We start from the raw sequence: 20,474 nt of genomic DNA on the forward strand, positions 1-20,474 counted from the left end.
CACACTGGCTGCAGTAAACTGGATGATTCACCAATATGCGGAGCTAAAGGGTGACGAAGGAGCACTCAGCAAAAAGGGCATTTGCAATATATAATTAGTGCTCACATCCTCCCCCTCCAGCTACAAATAGGAATTTTCCAGCATTGATTTTAGTCACTGAATTCTGCATGTGTTTTGTCCTCTTTTCTGTGGCTTGTTCAAGAACACAAATTATTAAAAAATACTCCTTTGCATGGCTGATAGTCTTGATGGGAATAAGTGCTGTGCACACAATTATTATTATTAGTTTAAGCTAAGTATATTTTTTAGAATATTGATATTTCAACCGCATTTTGTAAGCTGCCCTAATTTTTTTCTCTTGTCACCAGAAGAGCTATAAATGCTGTAAATAAAGTAGAAGATATATTCTAATTTTAAAAAGACTTTTTGTCTAAAGTGAATGTGAAGAGACCAAAAAAACCTTCCAACCCAATGTTGTCTGGAGATTCATGCCACAATTAACCCTAAATTGAACCCACACCATTTGCTTTTAACACACTCCATGTGAATGTTCCTCAACATTACAAAAGCATGCTCCATGGTACAACTACCCTCACAACCATCACTACCATAGCCTGGAATAGTCATATTTCATCTCTTTCTCGTACAGCTGAGAAGGCCACTTTTGCATTGGCTGGGACCTATGTAAGGGTGTGTTTTCTAGGAGGTGAACATGAGTTGACATTTTGATCCCTTAAGTCTCAGATCCGTATTTATTTATTTATTTATTTATTTATTTATTTATTTATTTATTTATTTATTTATTTATTTTTGTCTAGCTTAAGTTTCTGATTAAAAAAGTGGTTTGTAGTTTTCTGGTTGAACAGAATTGTGGTGCTTCACAAACCCACAGAGACTTGGGATAGCCCAGTGATATCCCTTGAAAAAGAATTAACATTTTAAAATTTCTGTTCTAGTTGGAAATTCTGCCTGAAAGTTAACAACTGTAATAGAAACCAGTATACCAGTGATATTAAAGTATACCATCAACGTATTGGTGATTTACTAAAAAGGTTTGTTATATATATATATATATATATATATAAATATCCAGCAGAAGAAGGTGAGAATGAAGTGGTGAATCCTACATGTGGTGCTAGTTGAGGGCTGGGAAGCCCATCTGCTTCCAGCTACTGGGGGAAATATAATTTTCAAATGTATGTCCATGCAATATGATCTTATCAATTAGAAAAAAATAGCAAAAAAATAGTTCATCAAAAAGAAATATTCTTTGATCGTAGTGCTAGTTTGCAAAGCTTTTTTCTGAAACACAGTGGGGTTCTCAAGAATGGGGGTGGGCGGGAGATTTACAATTAAGTATTCAAGCTGTAATCGCTTTCTATCTAAATTTAATAAAACAAAAGCAGTCCGTAAGACACATATCACGACAGTAGACTTTTATTAACATATTTTACAATGTTGATAATTATGGGAGTTCTAATTTTGTATTTGATGTGCCAAAGACTGATTCTGTTTCTACAGTAATGTACTGTACTTAAGTAGCCATTCATAAAAGTTACCACACCAGTACATTTGGAGAAATAGCAGCAGCAGCAGCACACGTGTGCATGTACAGACACACATGTGCATGCACACACACGCATGCATGCACGCGCACACAGAGAGCCCATTCTAATTTGGACCTGTTATTTTTTCAAGGTAAGCCTATTAAAGCAAATTTCCAAAAACGTACGGGAATAATCAAATTTACAGTCCAGCAGCATGCAGGTATATTTCAAGTAGGATTTTCAAATGAGTACCTTTTATTTTTATATTTTAAATTGACCAGCGGATAATTCACTGGTACCAAAATGAACTTCATGAAATACAAAGTTAAGGCTGATAATTTTATGTCACACCCATATACAATATCCAAAAAGAATTCCATTTTAAATAACACATTTTATTCAGTTTTTATAGACATTATCTCTTTTGAAATTTTGAACCACACAGAGCAGTCAAACTGAAGAGCCCTGTCATAGTGCTATGTCAGGAGATGTCAGGAATATTTCTGCTTGTCCACTGTGCTTACAAAATGGCCTAGTACTCAAAAGTGAGCAATGCAAAAATATTATAGGTTTCACATATGATACATATTAAAAATGTAGCAATGTTCTGGAAAAAAGCATTTTTTTTATTTGTTTGAAGGAACTGCAGGATTATGGGAATAATCTAGAAGTGTATGAAGGTGTATTCACACACCATTTTATATAAAAACAGCAACCCATTTCCATTTTGCCTTCTCTTTTTGTAAAAACTTAGTAGGCTACGAGACTTATCACATAAATCTTCCCATTTCCATCATATTTTTTCCTATTCATTTTTCCACAGCCAATTTCCTATCAAGCCTCTGAACAGAGAGCAGTGTTTCGCCTAGTTTTAAGATTATAACTCTTCAAATTAATTTACAGATAAAAAGTTTGCTTTACAAGAAAAAGCTACAAGTTGAAGTACGTAAATATCAGAAGTGCCGGATAGCACTGTTTGAAATAACCAACAGACGTCGGGGCATTCTGTGAAAAGGAATGGGGGGAATCTTTGGCAGCCATGGGCTGGGTGTGACATTATCGTGTATTCTGCCTGGTTAAGTGTTTTTCCAGTGGCAACCTTTCAGCTGGATTTCAAAACCCTTATAAACCCTTGAAGCTGCTCAGGCCCACAACCACAGGGCCCCACACATTTTTTCCCCCTAAACTGCAGGGACCAAGCGGTGCAACTAGAAGTGGAACAGGCAGTTTGCCTTAATGATCCAGCAGTATCATTTGCGATTCTACATGTGGGAGGTCTGCTGTTTGAAAAAGGTGGAAAGGAGGTCTGGCCACGCCTCCCTTCTCCTTCTGACAAGCAAGCAGTCAGTAGAATTTCATCTATTAAAAACTGGCTCTGTGGGTCCAAGCCTTGGCTTCTCCATGTCAACTGGAGGAAGGCTATTCATGCGGGATTCTCCATATGAGATGCAAACTGGGAGAAGGGGATTATTCCCCTGCCCCTGGCACTTTGCAGTTTTGCTCCTCCCCAACAGCCCTATTCCCCTGATAAAGGATTCAAGCAAAAAGGGCAGTGATTTGTAAATATAATGGAAAGAAGCTGCTTCAACTCCCAGACATTCACTAACTAAGCCTCATCCACAGAGTATCTGGCAGTGATGTCCACCCCCATCGCTCTGGAATAAGACAGGGAGGTGGAAATGAGCCCATGGCATGCTTGGGGGGGGGAGAGTTATGATGTACCCCTTGGGACATTTTACAAATGTTGCATCTACACAGACAATAAAAATCGGCATGTTAGTAATTTACTTGTAAATAAAGCTAACTGAAATGTCCGACAGAATACTGCGTGTGTCTTGTATTACAGTAAGAGCAGCAAGCTATCTATTATACAGCTATCTCACTAATCTCTGGAGTATATCTATGAAATTCCTGAGAATGAATAAGGTATTCAGCAATGTCTGAAACTATTTCAATAGCTCTCTGGCAATAAGCGCAATATTCTCTAAAAAATCCTTTAGACCATTTTTCTATACAATCTCACAAATCAAAAGTGTTACAACTCTTGTATACTTACAGATACATGTCAAGCAAAATCTGAAATGGAACGCAAAGAAAGGCAACGGAAACAAGCAATGTGTTTATAGCGGGTGTACTACACATATACAGTGCTTCAGCATAAACAGCCCCCGGCAGGGAAAAATAAAAACACTCAGGAGCCACTTAGCGGCGGTTTTCCTTTTAAGTACAATTTGTGCTTGTTTATTAGTGGGTTAGAAAGCAACAACTATCAAGTGAATTTAGGTTTTGCACTCAAACGAAGACTAATTGCTTTGTTGTTTTTAACTGCTAAACCTCTATTAACACAGGGCTTCGTACGATGGCAGGGCTTCACGGTTTCCCCAGTGAAGAGAAAGTTTCCACTCACTTCAAGCCGAAGCCACTCAAGTTGCGTTCATGGTAAAGGCGATGTGATGGCGCAAAAGATGGCTATCGCTCTATAAACCATTATAATGTGGCCCCCATCTTTTGTTGATGTGATCAAAGGTATGCGACACCCACTGTTGTTCGAGCACTTTGTATCTTTCCTTACATATGTAGAGAGGTTTGCCACGCCTACAAGAAAGGAAAAGTCAACAGACATTCATAGTAAGACACAGGAGAGGCCTTCTCTGTGGCTGCTCCCAGACTCTGGAACTCCCTCCCACGGGAAGCTAGGCTGGGCTCCTCTTTGCTGTCCTTCCACAAGCAGGCAAAGACCTTTCTGTTCAGGCAAGCTTTCCTTCAGTGACTGCTAGCCTCAGAGGTTTGGGTTTTTTTAATGGATCGTTGTGCTATGTTGCTTTTAAATGTATTTTTAGTACTGATTTTATTGACTATTTAAAATACAACACTTGATTTATTTTTTTCGATATTTGAGCACTCACTGTTTTCTAGCTTTAAAATAATGTATTTTAATTGTTGTCAGCTGCCCTGGGTCCTTTTAAGGAGAAAGGTGGGGGTAAAAATATAATAAATGAATGAACGAACGAATGCCAGGGACAGCTGGCCCAAGAAAACTTTGCTATTGTAAGCATCTGGACTTAGGGACAACACTAAGCATTCCCTGCAGCACCAAAAGGATACCTTAAAAGGACCAGGAAGACCATATAGGGCCTTGTCACACTGTTACTCCAAAGGACTGCTTGGCTGACTCCTACCGTTTGCTTGACATGATGAATACTTTAAGTCAGAGGCTGGGAACTTATGATGCTCTGAACTCCCATCTGCCATTACACCACGGCCAACCGTTGAGTACGAAGGAAGTTACAGTTTAGCAACATACAGTGGGACATAGATTTTCCCAACCTTGACTTAGATTCTGTGTATATGCTCTCTTTGGGCAGAAGAATAATTTGTGAGTTTTGATCTCGGGAAGATGCTCTCAAACGTCCTTGAATCACTAGAGTTTCTCACAGCGAAGCAGCACTCTAGACAGCCAATGCTTTCCACCTATTTACCAGGACAGAACAACTGCACAGAAAGTTCTGGTGGAACATGGAGTTTGGCTACGTATAGGGACAAAGCAAATTAAACCGCGGTAAGGATGGCTGGTTACCTGAGATCTCGGTCTTCTTCACCATGTGCATCCAGGTAAACGGAGCCCCAAAGGCAAAAACGATGACCACGAATTATGATGATTACCGATGCGTTGATCAAAAGGAAGATGCCTGTTCCAGCACCACAGTTTTGGGAGTGCTATAGTTTTATTTCAAATGAGAGGAAAGAAAAAGAAAAGACGTCCTTGAGAAAGGTTCGGCAACAAATGAAAAAGCCATTGTGATCCAAGCTTCTGATTATATACTTTTAGAATTAAACAATTTTGTATTTGCCTTTTCTGTACTTCAAGCGATACAAATTATCATTTTCAGCCACAAAGGGGGCAACTGTTGTCCTCCAGACAGTAATTCTCAAAATCCCTCACCACTGCCTGTGCTGATCAGGCCTGATGGAAGCTAAAGTAGAACTTCATCTAGGGGGCCACAGTCACCCATTTCTACCTCAGCATCTATGACCCCAAAGTTATAAGCAATCTTACAGATCCAGCCTGTCATCAAACTAATCTTCACTGAACACATGCACCTCCCTTAGCCAGGCACCGCCGTTTGGCAGCTGGCGGTTGTCACTCATTCTCTCTTACCAGGACACATTCACAGTAGCTCTGTTGCTTGCAGCAAAGTCCTTTCAAACACACAAAAGTGCCACAAACGAGACAAACGGCAGGATCTTTAGGAACCTTGGAACAGACAGAGCAACTCTTTCTGTGGTAGTACTGGAAAATAGTGTTATAATTTTCAGGCAAATGGAGGAGACAGGGTAGGTCCCACTTAGGTTCCTGGATAAGTAAAATCTGAAGAAAAAGGAAAGAGAATGGGTAAAAGAGGAAGAGGAAGAGAGACCCAATGAAGGCATTTAAGACATAAGACATAAGAAATTTATTTGTCATTGCGCTCACAAGTGGGTGCAACGAAATGAGGTGCTCTTCCCCAAGGTAAAACTGGACAACACTACAAAAAAAAGTTAAAATATACACAACTTTCACCATCCAAATATAGATACCCCGTTTTCTCTCAGCAATTAAAATTCCACCAAAAACCTATGGCCCCGCATTTAAACTCAATACTGCACTTGGATAAAAACTGTTCTTGAATCTGCTTGTCCTTGCTTTCAATACCCTGAATCTCCTTCCTGATGGTAATAGTTTAAAGAGCTGATATCCCGGATGAGAGGAGTCTTTCAGTATGTTAAATATCTTCCTCTTACATCTGTTCTTATACAATTCTTCCAAAGAGGGGAGTGAACAGCCAATGATGTTTTGGGCCGTCTTGATCACCCTTTGAATTGCCTTTTTCTCTGCCACTGTGCAGCTCGTGAACCATACACAGAGACAGTAGGATAATATGCTCTCAATCGAACTCCGATAGAAGGTGATTAACAAACTCTCAGTCAATTGTTGCTTTCTAAGAATCCTTAGAAAATACAACCGTTGTTGTGCCTTTACAGGCCGCTTCATGTTCTGTTCAGTTGTTAAGTACACATTCTCACAGGTTCATATGCTTTGACTATGTCATGGGTCCAGGCAGTCTCATTATGAAGTTAAGCTTGCCTCCTTTAGCTATTCTTCCTCAGAAAAGTGAACAAAGGCCATGAAGAGAAGAGTGTAGCCTAGTCTATGCCCAAAAAAATGGACACTGTTCACAGCCTGCTATCGTTTTACTGGTAGTGTGGGATCAGACATGTCCACCCATCCCTTTGGATCAATCTGGCCTAACCTGGAGCCAGACGCATGCCTTGCTTCCTCCCAACTGTCAGGTGACGGGCCCTGCGGCGAGAGCAGGACAGGCGGCACCTGCTGGGTACATTCTCTCCTTACGTTTCCCTTTGAGTAGGTGACAGACAGTCCCAACAGGCCCTTCCTGGTACCTTCGGGGAATAAAGACCACGCCTTAAGGCCACACTCCAGAGTCCTGTGCAAAACATGAGGAATTCACAGCCCACATGCAGGGCTCCTTGGGTGACAAACATGTAGAACGGGCCTTCAGGAGGGAAGAAAGTCTAAACATCACTGTCATAAAGTCTACTGTTTAAGACAACTGGAGACACAGATGTTGGCAACAGGGCATCATAAGAAAGATCAGTGCCATTTAAATGTGCATGTTTCTGGATAAATGACTCCCCTTCTAGGACAGAACTGGCCCTGAGCCCCAGCACACAAATTTCAGCCCCAGTTTCGCAATTGGCTGATATGGTTGATTTCTTAGTTATGTAATTTGGAGGGATTAATCTGAGGCTGTAAGTAACAAAGGGATTAAAGATAATAGCCTTCTTGCTAGTCTTAGTTTTCCAGTGCTGCCCAGGCAGGATACAGCAGGCAAAGAAAAAGAGAAATTTTGAGAACTGCAACCAGAGAGATTATGGTTTCAGTGTTATCATTTTTACACACTATCAGCTCCTTGAAATCACTTCTTTTATTAGTCACAGATGCATTTATAGCACTTATTTTTCTTTCCTAAAAATCTTTATGGCTAGTCATTCTCTTTTGATTTAGTTACAGGATGTAATCCAGAGTTAAGCAACATTTTTTTTCAAACAAAAGTTTTTCCTTAAGAAAAATCTAGTATGATCATTGTCTGGAAATTAATAACTTGGCAACATAGTTAAAACAAAAAATAAGACTGTGCAATCAAGCATTTTTTAAAAAATGGAGTTAGACTAAAAGCACAAACAAAGGCCAATGGAGCTACATAACCCACTGATTCAAGTAACACTATTACGATGTATAAAAATGTTTTCCCTACCTTTACTTGTGAGGGATGCTTATCTGAAAAGGAAACCAATTCTGAGCACCACTGGGATACTATGTCAAAGACTGGCACAGGCCAATCCAGACAAGAGGCACTGGGGAACTGTGATGACTGAAAGGACGATGGTAACAAACCCAGGCAGTTGGCAAGAACAGTAAACTCTTCATCTTCCTGTTAAATACAAAAGGAAGAAAATTCAAAGTAAAAGGCAATGCTCCAGTATGATGCTTCTTCACAAGCACAATGCTGTTAGTGTGAATGTACAAATTCATGTTTGGTATTAATGTTTGTACAGGATATGCCACTGCGATATTTCACATTATGAAATCTAATCCTTGCATCTCAGTGAAATGTCTTTAAGATAGCTGCGGCAGGGTTGTGGGGTTTGTTGGTTTGTTTTTTGTTTTGTATATACATCTACTGGAGATAAGAAATGTGTACCTTACATTATTAGGACAGAGGTAGTGAATTGTATTTTTGTAATACCTGACAGCTAGGTAGCTCCCCTCCAAAGAGATGATGCTGAAGAAGGCTGGTAATCCTGAGGAAAGGCAGGCAGAACTGCTGCAAATAAATCTCTATGGAATCTGGACACCAAGGACTAGTGTTGTCCTACATTAAGGTGTTTAAAAAAAGGGGGGGGGAGGAGTCTTAATTAGTGCAACTTTACTTTTTCAGAACCAGTAATACCATCTAACAGTTGTACTGATAAATAATAATGCAAACCTTTTGGTGAGATATAATTAGCATTCAAATAACACAAAGCTGACAAACTGAAATAATTAAAACTGTACCATAGCTAGATCTTCCGTTTCCTCTGGCTCATAGATCTTCCCTTTGGAGAGTTCACTGATTACATGGCTCAATAATACTTCCCAGGTATTTTTTGCATCAGATATATTCTGTGATTAAAAAGAAATTCACCATCAAATCAGCAAAATAAGAAAATGATTGACACCAATCCAGCACCTTTTTTTTAATGCCCCTGCCCTAAAGGGAGACAGTGCTAAGCAGCCCTTTTGCACTGAGGCAAGTGTAATAATCTGGACATGGTTAGAAATCTCCTGCAGTCAGGGAAGCAATGCACACATGGACTTTTAGACCAAAATATTATGTAGAAAAGTCAAAGATAGCATACTGAAGTGAATGAAGCAAAAAGCAACTCCTTTGCAAGTTCAACTTTGTTTTAATTGGTGCTGCACTGAGTATGGAAACTGTTTAATGAATAGAGCAATATACTGGTTTTTGGATACCAGAGAGAACCTCTTTATAGAAAACTACCAAATACAGTGGTGCCTCACTTAACGAGTGATTCGTTTAACGACGAATCCGCATAGCGATTGAGTTTTTGCAATCGCAAAAGCGATCGCATAACAATGTTTTAAATAGGAAAACATGGCTTTGCGATGATCGGTAAGCTGTTTCGCTTACCGATTATCGCATAACGATGTTTTTCCAACAGCTGATTGGCGGTTCCAAAATGGCTGCCCGCTGTGTTTTCACGCCCTTTCCTCGCTTACCGGGCAGCGAAAATGGCGGCCGCATGGAGGATTTCTGCATTACGGTGAGGTTTTTGCCCATAGGAATGCATTAAACGTGTTTTAATGCGTTCCAATGGGCTTTTTTGCCCCGCATAGCGACGAATCCACATAGCAACGTTTTTTTCGGAATGGATTATCGTTGCTATGTGGGGCACCACTGTACTGCTGCAAATTTGAACTGGTCTGCTCCCAAATCTGCACTCCTCCCAAATCGCACAAGTTGGCCTGAGTGCTGTGTTATACGTGTTTACTGTGCTTTACAGCTTCTTAGAATAGCTGCCAAATGTGGCACCTTCAACTGATGTTCACAATGCTTCTGGTCATGTCCTGATGAGACAACCAAGACCACTGCATGGGAAAAAGATGGTTGCCACCAATTATAAATGGGGGCAGTGATCTTTCTTCCAGGCAACTCGACAGGAAGTCATGAGGGACGTTTCCCATGCATTTTCAGAAGCACTGGCACCCACTATTCCAAGCAGTTAGGAATCATTTCTCAAAAGAGTCTGTTATATTGGGGGGGGGGGGGAATAAAACACAGTCCATCATCTGCTTCAAAAGTACAGAATCAAAATCTTTTTTTAAAAAAAGTTTAATATTGGGCTAAATGGTGAGAGTTTAAAAGGACTCCAACCACAAAATCCATTGAGAGAGAACTTGCTGATAAACACATTTAAAACTGATACGAACTGGGTCACCGCATGCAACACAGTGTAACATTTTAAAGGGCATTCTCTCTCTCTCTTTTCAGAAAGGAGCTGTGACAATATAGCCTTTGACATATTATAGAAATGCAGCATAAATATAAGTAAAGTCACAGTGGCTGAAATCCTGCTGCTTAGCTTAGTACATCACAACTAGAGTAGGCCCACTAAATCAGTGGGGATTGGGTAGTTTTGTACCTTGCAATGATCCAATGGGCCTAGCTGCAACTTGCTATGCTGAGCAACAGGATTCTAGCCAGTGATTGCTTTGCTAGAAACACAGCATTATGTTGTCTGACCCAGCAGTTTCCAGGAATGCTAACTATGAATACAAAAAAAGTTACAACAGACAGCACTAAACTGCTGCTAAAGCTACCATGTTTCCCTGAAAATAAGACAGGATCTTATATTAATTTTTGCTCCAAAAACACATTAGGGCTTATTTTCAGGGGATGTTTTATTTTTTTCATGTACATCCATCTACATTAGTTCAAATAAAGTCATGTCATCTTCTGGTTGCTGCACAAGGGTGGAGGGCGGGGGTTTCACTTCACTGGGGCTTATTTTTGGAGTAGGGCTTACATTAGAAGCATCCCGAAAAATCATACTAGGGCTTATTTTCAGGTTAGGTCTTATTTTCAGGGAAACAGGGTACCCACCTCGCTAATCTAATTTAAAAAAAGTACCCTCTCCTAAAAAGCAGGAAAGTAGCAAGCCAGGAATCGGGTTGGGACATGATTCTGTCTTAAGTTTCCTCTTGCTGGTAAATTCTAGTTACTGAAGCTGTTCCAGTTGGGAAAGTACTTGGTCAGCATGTCTCCGAACGCTTGCTCATGAATGTGAAGCCACAGTTTTCCAGAAACCTGCAAAGATGGTTCGTACTTCATTGCAAGAGCTACTGAGAATATTATGGCCAGGATCCAAAGTATAGTGTAGCTAATGTGGTACATCATGGGGGGAAGAGGGTGTTTCAGATTAGGGTTTTTTTCCAAATCACCCATCAGCTGCCCACAGTTTTGCCCCAGAGGGGTCTCCCAGGCCTTCATTTCCATGACTGTGGAAACAGGAAAAGCTGTGCCTTGCCATCTTTTTATCCTGTTCTCACAAGACTACTTTATATTAAAGCGAAGCAATCAGCTCACAAGTGGGCCAAATGTTCTTGTCATAATACAATTTACTATAAAAAGCAGTTGGACTGCTTTTGACCTATTCTGCTTTTTAAAATCTCATCAAAGGTAGAAAACAGATTACATTTTTCAAACTGACTGTGAAAGAACAGGAAGTGACAGGACTGGCGTCTACTTCAACTTCGCTCTCTCCACACTATAACCACAGAATTGTCTATCGATTCCTATCCCACTTAGAAAAACAAACTGTGGAGGCAAAGCAGAAGTGATGGCCATGAAACTTAGATTCCATGACATTTTGACAGCATCTATAAGATAAATCCTGAAGTAATGATGTGGTAACAGCCATTGTGGCAGTAGAATGTTGAAAGCTATATATTCTGATCTTATGGCCCTTCAGAGCTATCCGGTTCCTCTCTGAGGGACAAAAGGGCAGATGCAACTCTCCTCTTTGGGTTGAACAACATTAGAGAGGCACAGTCTTTGCAGGTCCAGCTGCTATCCAACACTGGCTAACTGTTATCTGGCCCAATTGCTACCTATACAGGCAATCAAAGAAGGATCAAGTCGAGGGTACATCACGAATCCTTGTACGTACCACCAGGTTAAGAGAAATCTTATACAGAATTTAGAAGCATTCTGTTTGGGATCAGAAATCTCAGCACCCCTCATCAGACTGTTTGGCTACTTCCTACGAGGTGTCTCAGAGTCAGAACAGCTGGGGGAGGAATATGCTTATCCAAGCCTAGGCTGGGATCAAGAAGAGCAATTGAAAGGGCTAGGTGGAGTACAGCTCTTACTAAGCAAGAGTAGCTCAACACATATTGCAGCCTGACCATCATTAGGAAGATCACACCAGAAACCCCAGCACTATGCCATCTGTCTTCTCTACTCAAAGGACTGAAGATGGATACGCCAAAGCAGGAAAGAAATGAATAGGATGAAGATATAAATGCTTCCTATAAGCTGTAGTACAGTGGTTCTTAACGTGAGCGATAATGCCCCCCAGGGGGTGATTTCATTTTTCAGGGGGGCGATAGAACGAAAAGGGGCGGTGTGGGGGCGCTGGAGCAGAAGGGGGCGGTAGGGGGGCCCTGGAGCAAGCCAAACCTGTTAAGATGGCTGCAGCCTTTTTACAGTGTGCATGAATATATATTTTCCTCCAATCTTAATTTAGTTTCAGAGTTTTCATCTTGAAATTTTTAGTTCCTGCATTGTGGTTTGTTTTTATGCCCTTTTTATATTTTTTTTGCATCTTAAAATTCGATTGCAACTAAATCATTAAATGTTACTTTTTGGGGGGCATTTCATTTTCTTGGAATTTAATTTTGTTTTCAGGGGTCATTAGATTTAAGTGTCTTAAACAAACAAACAAACAAACAAATACATAAATAAGATATCATCACCGCGGGGAGGGGGGCGATAACATCCACAATGGCTCAAGGGTGCGTTTCTTTCAAAAAGGTTAAGAACCACTGCTGTAGTATATCTTGTTACGATATATACATCCCTATCTCCTTTCACGCCCCCCCCCCTTGAGAAATTGGTCGTACAGCCTGATTCTATCCTGTTACTTCCATAGAAGTATCACTTTATTCAATGGCACTTGCTCTCCAATGAACGCCCACAGTGTTATAACACCCTCCAGGCCCAAACAAAGTCACAGAGACCCAACTGCATCCTCGCAGTCTACTTGAGGTTTTTCATAAAACAACAAACCTTTTTCAGAGCACCTGAGTTCATCCATGTCACTCTGTCTTCAGCACTGCATTTAACAGAAAGTGCGACGAGAGCTTGCACATACAGTAATGTGAAGAGCACTTTTATGATACAGATAAAGTGTTCTATAAAAGGATAGAAACAGACAAGGCAATTCAGGCATTTTCAATTAGGTCTGAAATACATTTATATCAACCAACTGCACACTTTTTAAATTCACAAACATTTCCTTCTCCGGGTAGGTAACCCGAAACTGCCAATGTGCCAGCTTCTGCAAATGTGGCAAGTTAAATGTCATGTGCTAGAAGGCTAGAACTTCAGTAAAAGTCTATTAAGGAAGGAGGAAATGAAAAAGCAATGTCGACTGAAAGCAGTTAATCTGACAGTATTTTATTATATCTTTATTTACCAAAGGAAGAAAGGGAAAACATGACATCAGAATAGCTCAGAGAACTAGTATGTTTTAAAATTCTACGCTGGAAATCAAGCATTCAGGTATAACTCAACTGCTTTATGCTGTTCTGCCTGCCACTAAAACGTAATCCAGAGAAAACTGCCATTTTTATTTGGGAAGGCAGTTTTACTGTCCCATGTGGCTACTCATGAGAATAATTGACAAGGTATTTTGTTTGTTATAAACTTTGCTGCTGAAATTTCCAGGGGGCAGCCACATCAGTCTGCTGCAGAAAAACCAGCCAAGACAATTATGGCACCTTAAAGAGTGACAACTTCTGTTGTAGACTGTGAGCCATTTAAGAGAGACAGAACTTGCCTTCTAGATCATTTCTTGTCATCTTAGCTCTTCCATGAATCCTTTTAAACTTCGCAGCCTATTTCATGATCTGGGGCAATGGAATCTATATGAGGTCTGCCCTATGCTCTAGAGCAACTTTCTGCCTCTTTGAAGTTACATTCTGGTGGCATACGCTAAAATGGCATGAACTGTCCTTTCAGCAGTAAAACAGGGCAGATTAATAGTAGGGCCCTGCTGAGCATACAGAAGCTTGCCTTGTGAACACCAGTCTCTTTCACTGAAACATATTTCCTGTCATCACTTTCATTGTGATTCTGCAGGTCAGTGCACAATGAATATCCAAATGAAGAAAACCAGAATCCCTGCGCAGCTATAGAATGTGTGGTGAAAATTTCCCTTTTGCACATTAAACCTGTATTTATTCTGCCTATCTTAATGCTTTAAAAACATCGGCTCTCTTCAACACAGTGACCATCTCTTAGGCCACACAGGCAGTGTGTGCCACAGAGAGGTCATTTGTAACCTCTTGCCCTTTCAGGCCCCTATTTATAAACTGACTACAAGTGCACTGACCTCGAGAACGATGGTTTCCCTACAATCAGATTTAATTTGTGTTCTCCCTTTTGGGGTGGATTCAGATCAATTTTCCTCTCAGAAAGAAGAGAATGAACAATGTAGTAGCATTTACATTGCCTTAATCAATGTTGGGTTGAAAAGAGGTAACCAAGTCTACTCAACAGTTAATATAACAGTGAATACAATTCCCAGGGCCTTTACTGAAGGTCAGGAGATGCTATTAGGAACACTGCTTGTGAATTGTTAATTTTCTCAAGAAGTACTAAACAGGTATTCTTTAAAGCAAAAAGAATTTAATTCGAAATGACAGCCTGCCGGGCTGAGCATAAAAAAATGAAGCATAAAAATATTCTGGTAACAGCAACCTGACTCTCACAAGCCTAGAAGCAGAGCTGTCTTTTTATCTGGCCTCTTAAAAACTGCAGTGCTGAAAGGATGGTGGCAGGAATGTGCACAGGCATGCAAACACACCACACCACTATGACAGCCACACAAAAGTTCTCCTTTTCTTCACCTTTTCCCTCCACTGTTGAAACAGGGATCTAACCTCTTCAGACAAAGAGCTATCCTCGTTTATTTCATGGTACTCTATGAACTTCCACAGACAATGACTGTGAAAAAATGTTTGCTAAAAAAAGTCTCTGAAACAATGAAAGAAAATTTTGCAAAAATGCAGCAATAAAAGTTTTGCTTGCTATATGTGGTCAACTCAGCAGGCATTGTTCAAAACAGGCGTTTTACTGAATCCCTTAATTTTCCAATACTGCTGTGTCATGAAATAGTGATGTTCTATTCAACTGCCTCCTTTTGTTCACGCTTCATACTGTGCTATTCACAACACTTTATTATCCTGAGATAGTCCAGTTAAAAAGATCCAAGGAAATTTGTTTTTAAGTATTTATAACTGTTTTATAGCATCTGATATGTTTGATATTATTTTAAGATAATTTTACTGACTGTACCTTCCCTAGGCATATGTTGATTTAGGGTAGATTATAAGTACCTGAGTCTTGAAATTCAAGAATGACTGTGTGGCTGTCTCATTACAAAACATACCTTCCTCTCATCATATCTGGTCCAGAGGTTCTCCCGACATCCAACTCTTATGTGCGAGGAAGTAGACTTATATGCACAGAAGCTCACATTAAAATATAGCAGTTAGTCTTTAAGGTGCCATAAAGTTTTTATCTTCTTTGTTTTTTTGTTTTTGTTTTCCTGAGATGCAAGCACAGAGTAACATGGCCATCTCTTCTAAATTCCAACATTCTGTGTTTATTGTGGTAGCCATGATACAAAGAGGTTACTTACCTGTAACCATAGTTCTTTGAGTGGTCCTCTGTGAATTCACACATATGGGTATTGTCTGCGCCTGCGCCGACTCTCTTAGAAGATTCTAGAGCTAAAAGTAACAATTTTATGGTGTGATCCTCCACGAGGTATATGCTCCTCCCACCCACCATCTTCCCCAGTTCCTGAATTTTATCCACCGGGTATGAAGGAAAGAATTAATTAATTCGTTATATAATGAACCCGTGACGGATAGAGGGAAGGATGGGCGGGTTGTGTGAATTCACAGAGGACCACTCAAAGAACTATGGTTACAGGTAAGTAACCTCTTTTTCTTTTTCGTGGCCTCTGTGAATGCACACATATGGGTGACTAGCAAGCTGCACTTACCGGTTGGTGGGTCGTCACGGTAAGAAGGATGACAGGACAGCTTTGCCAAATGCAGCATCTTGCCATGCTCTGACGTCGAGGCGGTAGTGCTTGACAAACGTGGATGGTGTGAACCACATAGCGGCCCGACAGATGTCAGGAACCTCAGTGCCACATTGAAAGGCAGTAGAGGTGGACAGCGCCCTGGTGGAATGAGCTGTCAAATGTTCTGGAGGGGATTTCCCCGACAGGCTGTAAGCCAGGGAGATAGTCTGTACAATCCAACATGCTATGGATTGAGAGGAGGCTGGGACCCCTTTATTTGGGCCGTGAAAACAAAGAAAAAGTTTGTTGGATTTTCTAAAGGTTTTTGTCCTTTCGAGGTAGAAAGCCAGGGCACGTCTGACATCGAGATTATGGAGCATATGTTCTAGGGGCGATGAAGGAGACTTGAAGACGCAGGGTAGTATGATGAGTTGGTTGAGGTGGAAATTGGAGACCACCTTCGGGAGAAAGGAAACGTCAAAGTAAAGAGTCACTTTATCGGGGTGAAACTGGATAAAGGGGGGATCAGCTCGAAGAGCAGCGAGCTCACTAGCTCGTTTTGCTGACGTGATTGCAACTAGGAAGGCCGATTTAAGGGTCAGGAATTTGAGATCGATGGATGCCATGGGCTCGAACGGAGGCCGCATCAAAGCGTTAAGAACGAGCTGCAGTGACCACTGAGGGGTGATACGTTGTTGAGGAGGGTGAATATTGTTGAGCCCTTTAAGGAAATTCTTGACAGTTGGGTGAGAAAACAGCTTGGAGGAAAGAGAATCATCCAGCTGGTGAGCCATAATGGCTGAAAGGTAGACCTTCAACATAGACTGGGAAAAGCCGAAACCGAAGAGATGCAAGAGATAGGCCAGCAGAGGTCTTCATAGCCAGATGCTATGATGGATAAAACCCATTTGTCTGAGGTAATAGATTGCCAACAATGGAAAAATGGGGCCAGTCTGGTACAGTTCAATGGATAGAGAGGAATGTCAGACAAGGGAGGTATAGGTAGTTGTCAATATTGCTTACCCTTTCGTTGTCCTTTGCGAAAGGATTGACGCTGACGAGGCAAGGTTTGTGGCCGGTACGATGCCATCAGAGGCTGGGGAGCAGGTAAGGACCTGTCGGTTTGCTGGAGGCGATACTGTCTATGAGGTTGGAACCTTTGATTTTGATATTGTAAGAAGGCTTGCAAAGAGTAGATTCATTTCGCCATCGTGTCAACTTTTCTGCCGTCCTTATTGTCAAGGGTAGGTTTGAACTTAGTCTGGGTTCGAGCCTGACTAGACTCGACGATGATAGAGTTAGGCACTGGATGTTTATTGAGAAATTCGGCCTCGACACCATGGGTCCTATAGAGGCCATCGGTGTGGCGAGAGATCTGCATGATAGAAGGAGGTTTTCCCCAAGTATCCTTAATAAGTTGAAGGACAGACTTGTTAAAGGGGAGTTTCAGAGGAACGGGACGCTCCTGATTGATATCATCGAACACCGGGTCGGCATCAGTGGACCAGGGCTGTTCAGTGTCGAGATTTAAGGCTTGTGCCATTTGAAAAATGAGAGTCGAATAGGAGGAGAAGTCATCCGAGGAAGACGAAGCATGGCTGTCCCTCGTATCTGGGATTGGAGGGGGAAGGTCAGGCTCATGGGAGGACTCAGAGTGTTGTGCCTCTGAAGATGCAGGGGAGCCTGATGCCCCTGGGTTGGCAGGTCTTCAAAAGGGCCCTGGGATGTTACCGGGTCTTGCATCGAGGGTGCAGGACATAGTGGTAAGGCCTCCCGAACCTTGTCTCGCATTCGCTTGGATGGGACGAGGGGACGTGCGGATGGAGCCGAAACTGTCAGGGCCAAGCGGTCACACGGAGGCAATTTGAGTCCACAAAGGGAACGGCATGGGGGAGTTCCGGCGTTGTTTGGGGCCGTTTAGCCTGCTCAGGCTGGAACCTCTCGTACCAGGTTTGCCATATGAAGGGATCAAAATGGTATGGTACCATTGGAAAGGGGCATAAGTCGCCTTGTGATGGAACCAACCTCGGTGGGGAGAGGTGCTTTCATTTCTCCGATCTCTTCCTTGGAGGCGAGGGGGGAACCTGCAGATCAGATGCCGAGCTTTCAGCTGCCCGCCCTGAGTCAGGGTTGGAATGGGCTGAGGCCGGGCTGGACTGTGGCGCAGCCGCATTGAGGCCAATGCTTGGAGTTTGGGGTGGCATCATGGGGGGGGCAACATCATGGGCATCGTCTCCATCCAAGGCCAAGTCAGGGGCTTCTCTGGATGATTTCTCGAGGATAGGAGATGGCTGAGGGGGCTCCACTTGGGGAACTCTGTCCTTTCTGGGCCTCTTAGGGGCAAGTTTAGGTTTTTTCTTCGAGCTGGGGTCGTGTGCTCGAGACTTCTGAGAGGAGGGCAACTTGTGCTTACCAGACAATTTTGCTTTCTCAACAGTGTCCTTAACTGGTAGCACAGAGGTAGAGTCAGAGGTAGACTGGCCCGCTGGAAATCTATCGGCGGAAAGGGCAGGAATCTAGCCGCTTCTGAAGATGAGGTAGGAGGATTCATGGCTGTTTGCCAAAGGCAAGACCGAAGTCTTTGGAGCCTCTGTTTTAGTGCCGGCTTGGTTAAACCTTTACAAGCAGGACACGAATGGGTAGGATGTTCCTCACCCAAACAAAAAAGGCACTGGCTATGACCATCTGAAAGTGCGATTTTATTCGCACAGGTCATACACCTTTTAAAAGGAGACGGTGAGGCCATTAGCAAAGAACTGGGGGGAGGGGAAAAGGGAAGGGAATAAAAAGACCACGGGAAGCCGATTAGGCAAACAAAAGACACGGAGGATCACTAAGTAGGTAATTTAAAGTAAAGATAAACGAACAAAAGCTCAAAGGAGCCTAGAAAAATAGCCAAAGGCAGAATAGCAAAGCGCTCAATCTTTCCTAAGACCCGTTCAGCTCGGCGGAAAAAAGGAACTGGGGAAGATGGTGGGTGGGAGGAGCATATATCTCGTGGAGGATCACACCATAAAATTGTTACTTTTAGCTCTAGAATCTTCCGAGAGAGTCAGCGCAGGCGCAGACAATACCCATATGTGTGCATTCACAGAGGCCACGAAAAAGAACAGTAACTTTTGGATCATCTTCAGTTGGTTTAAATGTAAAAAAACATATGGGGCTCTGAACACCAGGCCTTTTTCATTCAAGAAGGGGGGGGAGTCATGAGCTGTTTTGACTGCCAGAGTAAGCACCTCCTTCCCTTGAACCGATTCCCAACCAACATCCAACTTTCATCTTTAAAAACTGTAATTTTCATGCATCCATAGGACAAAAGGTTACCTACATAGCTGATTATACCTTTTAATATAATACGCATTACGTCAAAATACATGATTCAAGGCAGCAGGAGATCAATTTAAGTCATAAAAGTGTTCCAAGAGGAATGTTATGCTATAAAGCCTACAGTAACCCTTTATCAAAATATATCCCTTATCACTGAAAGTGAGAAAAAAAAAAGAACTGGGTTAGCATTGCTTTAAAATCATAACGTTAAAAGCATTAAATCTGATACAGTAGGTAGCAATAAATCACTTCTGCTTCAAAAATCTCTCAGGATTCCAATAGCATGTTCAATTTTATATCATTACAGATACTGTATTATAGCAATTATCTTTGTCATCTGTGACACAATTGCCACAATTTTTGTGGTTAAATTAAAATAAATTATTCACTTTTACCCACAGGGATTTACACTTCAATGTGAAGTATTAAGCAGGCCCACTGGACCAAACAAATGAAGGTCAGATGGAGGGACTTCCCCTCTGCCTCACAACTCAAGGCGTTTAATACCTGCTCTCAGATCTTGTAGTTTTACTGTAATGTTGTCTAAAAAAGGTGAAAAGACAGGAACCATAGATAAGCCTGTCACACCGCCACAACAAAACTCTGTTCAATGCCAAGTTCTAGAGATAAAGCAAAGCCATTATCTAAGCAAACACAATGGACAAGGTTGATTTGCTGCATTTCTTAGAAGCTAATGTAGGAAAGGGCTCATTGCCCCTTGTTTATTGTTTACGCACTTGGTGCAACGTACCTTTGCGCAATGGCTGTGGCATGGTTAAAATCTGGATGAGCAAAAGAGATAATACATCTCTATAAAGTACGGGAACCTCCGGCTGCTCTTCAGTGCACCTCCTGAAAAAAATCATGTATGTCTTATGATAACCATCTTTTCCTTAAGATTTTTTTTAAAAAAACCCACATTTTGTGACTGTAAAATAATCAAAGCCCTTGATTTCATTTGAAATAGAAGTCTGTTTTGAAACCAAAGACCTGGTGTTTGGACCCTTCTCAGCCTTTATTGGGGTTTAAAAGCTTCCTCTCCTTTCTCTCTACCCTAGGTTTGTGTTTGACCCCTTTTTAGTGGCTGACCCTGTTCCTCTTTCCCTTCATGCTGTCCATAGCTCTGCACACTCTTTGTTGCCCTACACTCTCCTC

At 41.7% G+C, this 20,474-nt stretch overlaps 1 protein-coding gene across 4 annotated transcripts in view; it reads right to left on the reverse strand.

The window, feature by feature from the left end:
• Positions 1 to 1,421: 1,421 nt before the first annotated feature.
• UBR3 (ubiquitin protein ligase E3 component n-recognin 3) overlaps positions 1,422 to 20,474 on the reverse strand; it is a 129,316-nt gene continuing 110,263 nt past the window's right edge. For all 4 annotated transcript variants that reach the window (XM_072981561.2, XM_072981571.2, XM_072981565.2 and 1 more), the window contains 8 exons: positions 20,071 to 20,171; positions 12,962 to 13,086; positions 8,665 to 8,772; positions 8,357 to 8,482; positions 7,865 to 8,041; positions 5,707 to 5,916; positions 5,125 to 5,264; positions 1,422 to 4,142 (listed from right to left, as the gene is read on the reverse strand). In XM_072981561.2, coding sequence (XP_072837662.2) covers positions 4,025 to 4,142; positions 5,125 to 5,264; positions 5,707 to 5,916; positions 7,865 to 8,041; positions 8,357 to 8,482; positions 8,665 to 8,772; positions 12,962 to 13,086; positions 20,071 to 20,171 — 1,105 coding nt within the window. In that variant the 3' untranslated portion in view covers positions 1,422 to 4,024. The remainder of the gene's footprint in view (positions 4,143 to 5,124; positions 5,265 to 5,706; positions 5,917 to 7,864; positions 8,042 to 8,356; positions 8,483 to 8,664; positions 8,773 to 12,961; positions 13,087 to 20,070; positions 20,172 to 20,474) is intronic.

This window comes from Pogona vitticeps, chromosome 1, assembly GCF_051106095.1.
Source record: "Pogona vitticeps strain Pit_001003342236 chromosome 1, PviZW2.1, whole genome shotgun sequence".
NCBI lineage: Eukaryota > Metazoa > Chordata > Lepidosauria > Squamata > Agamidae > Pogona > Pogona vitticeps.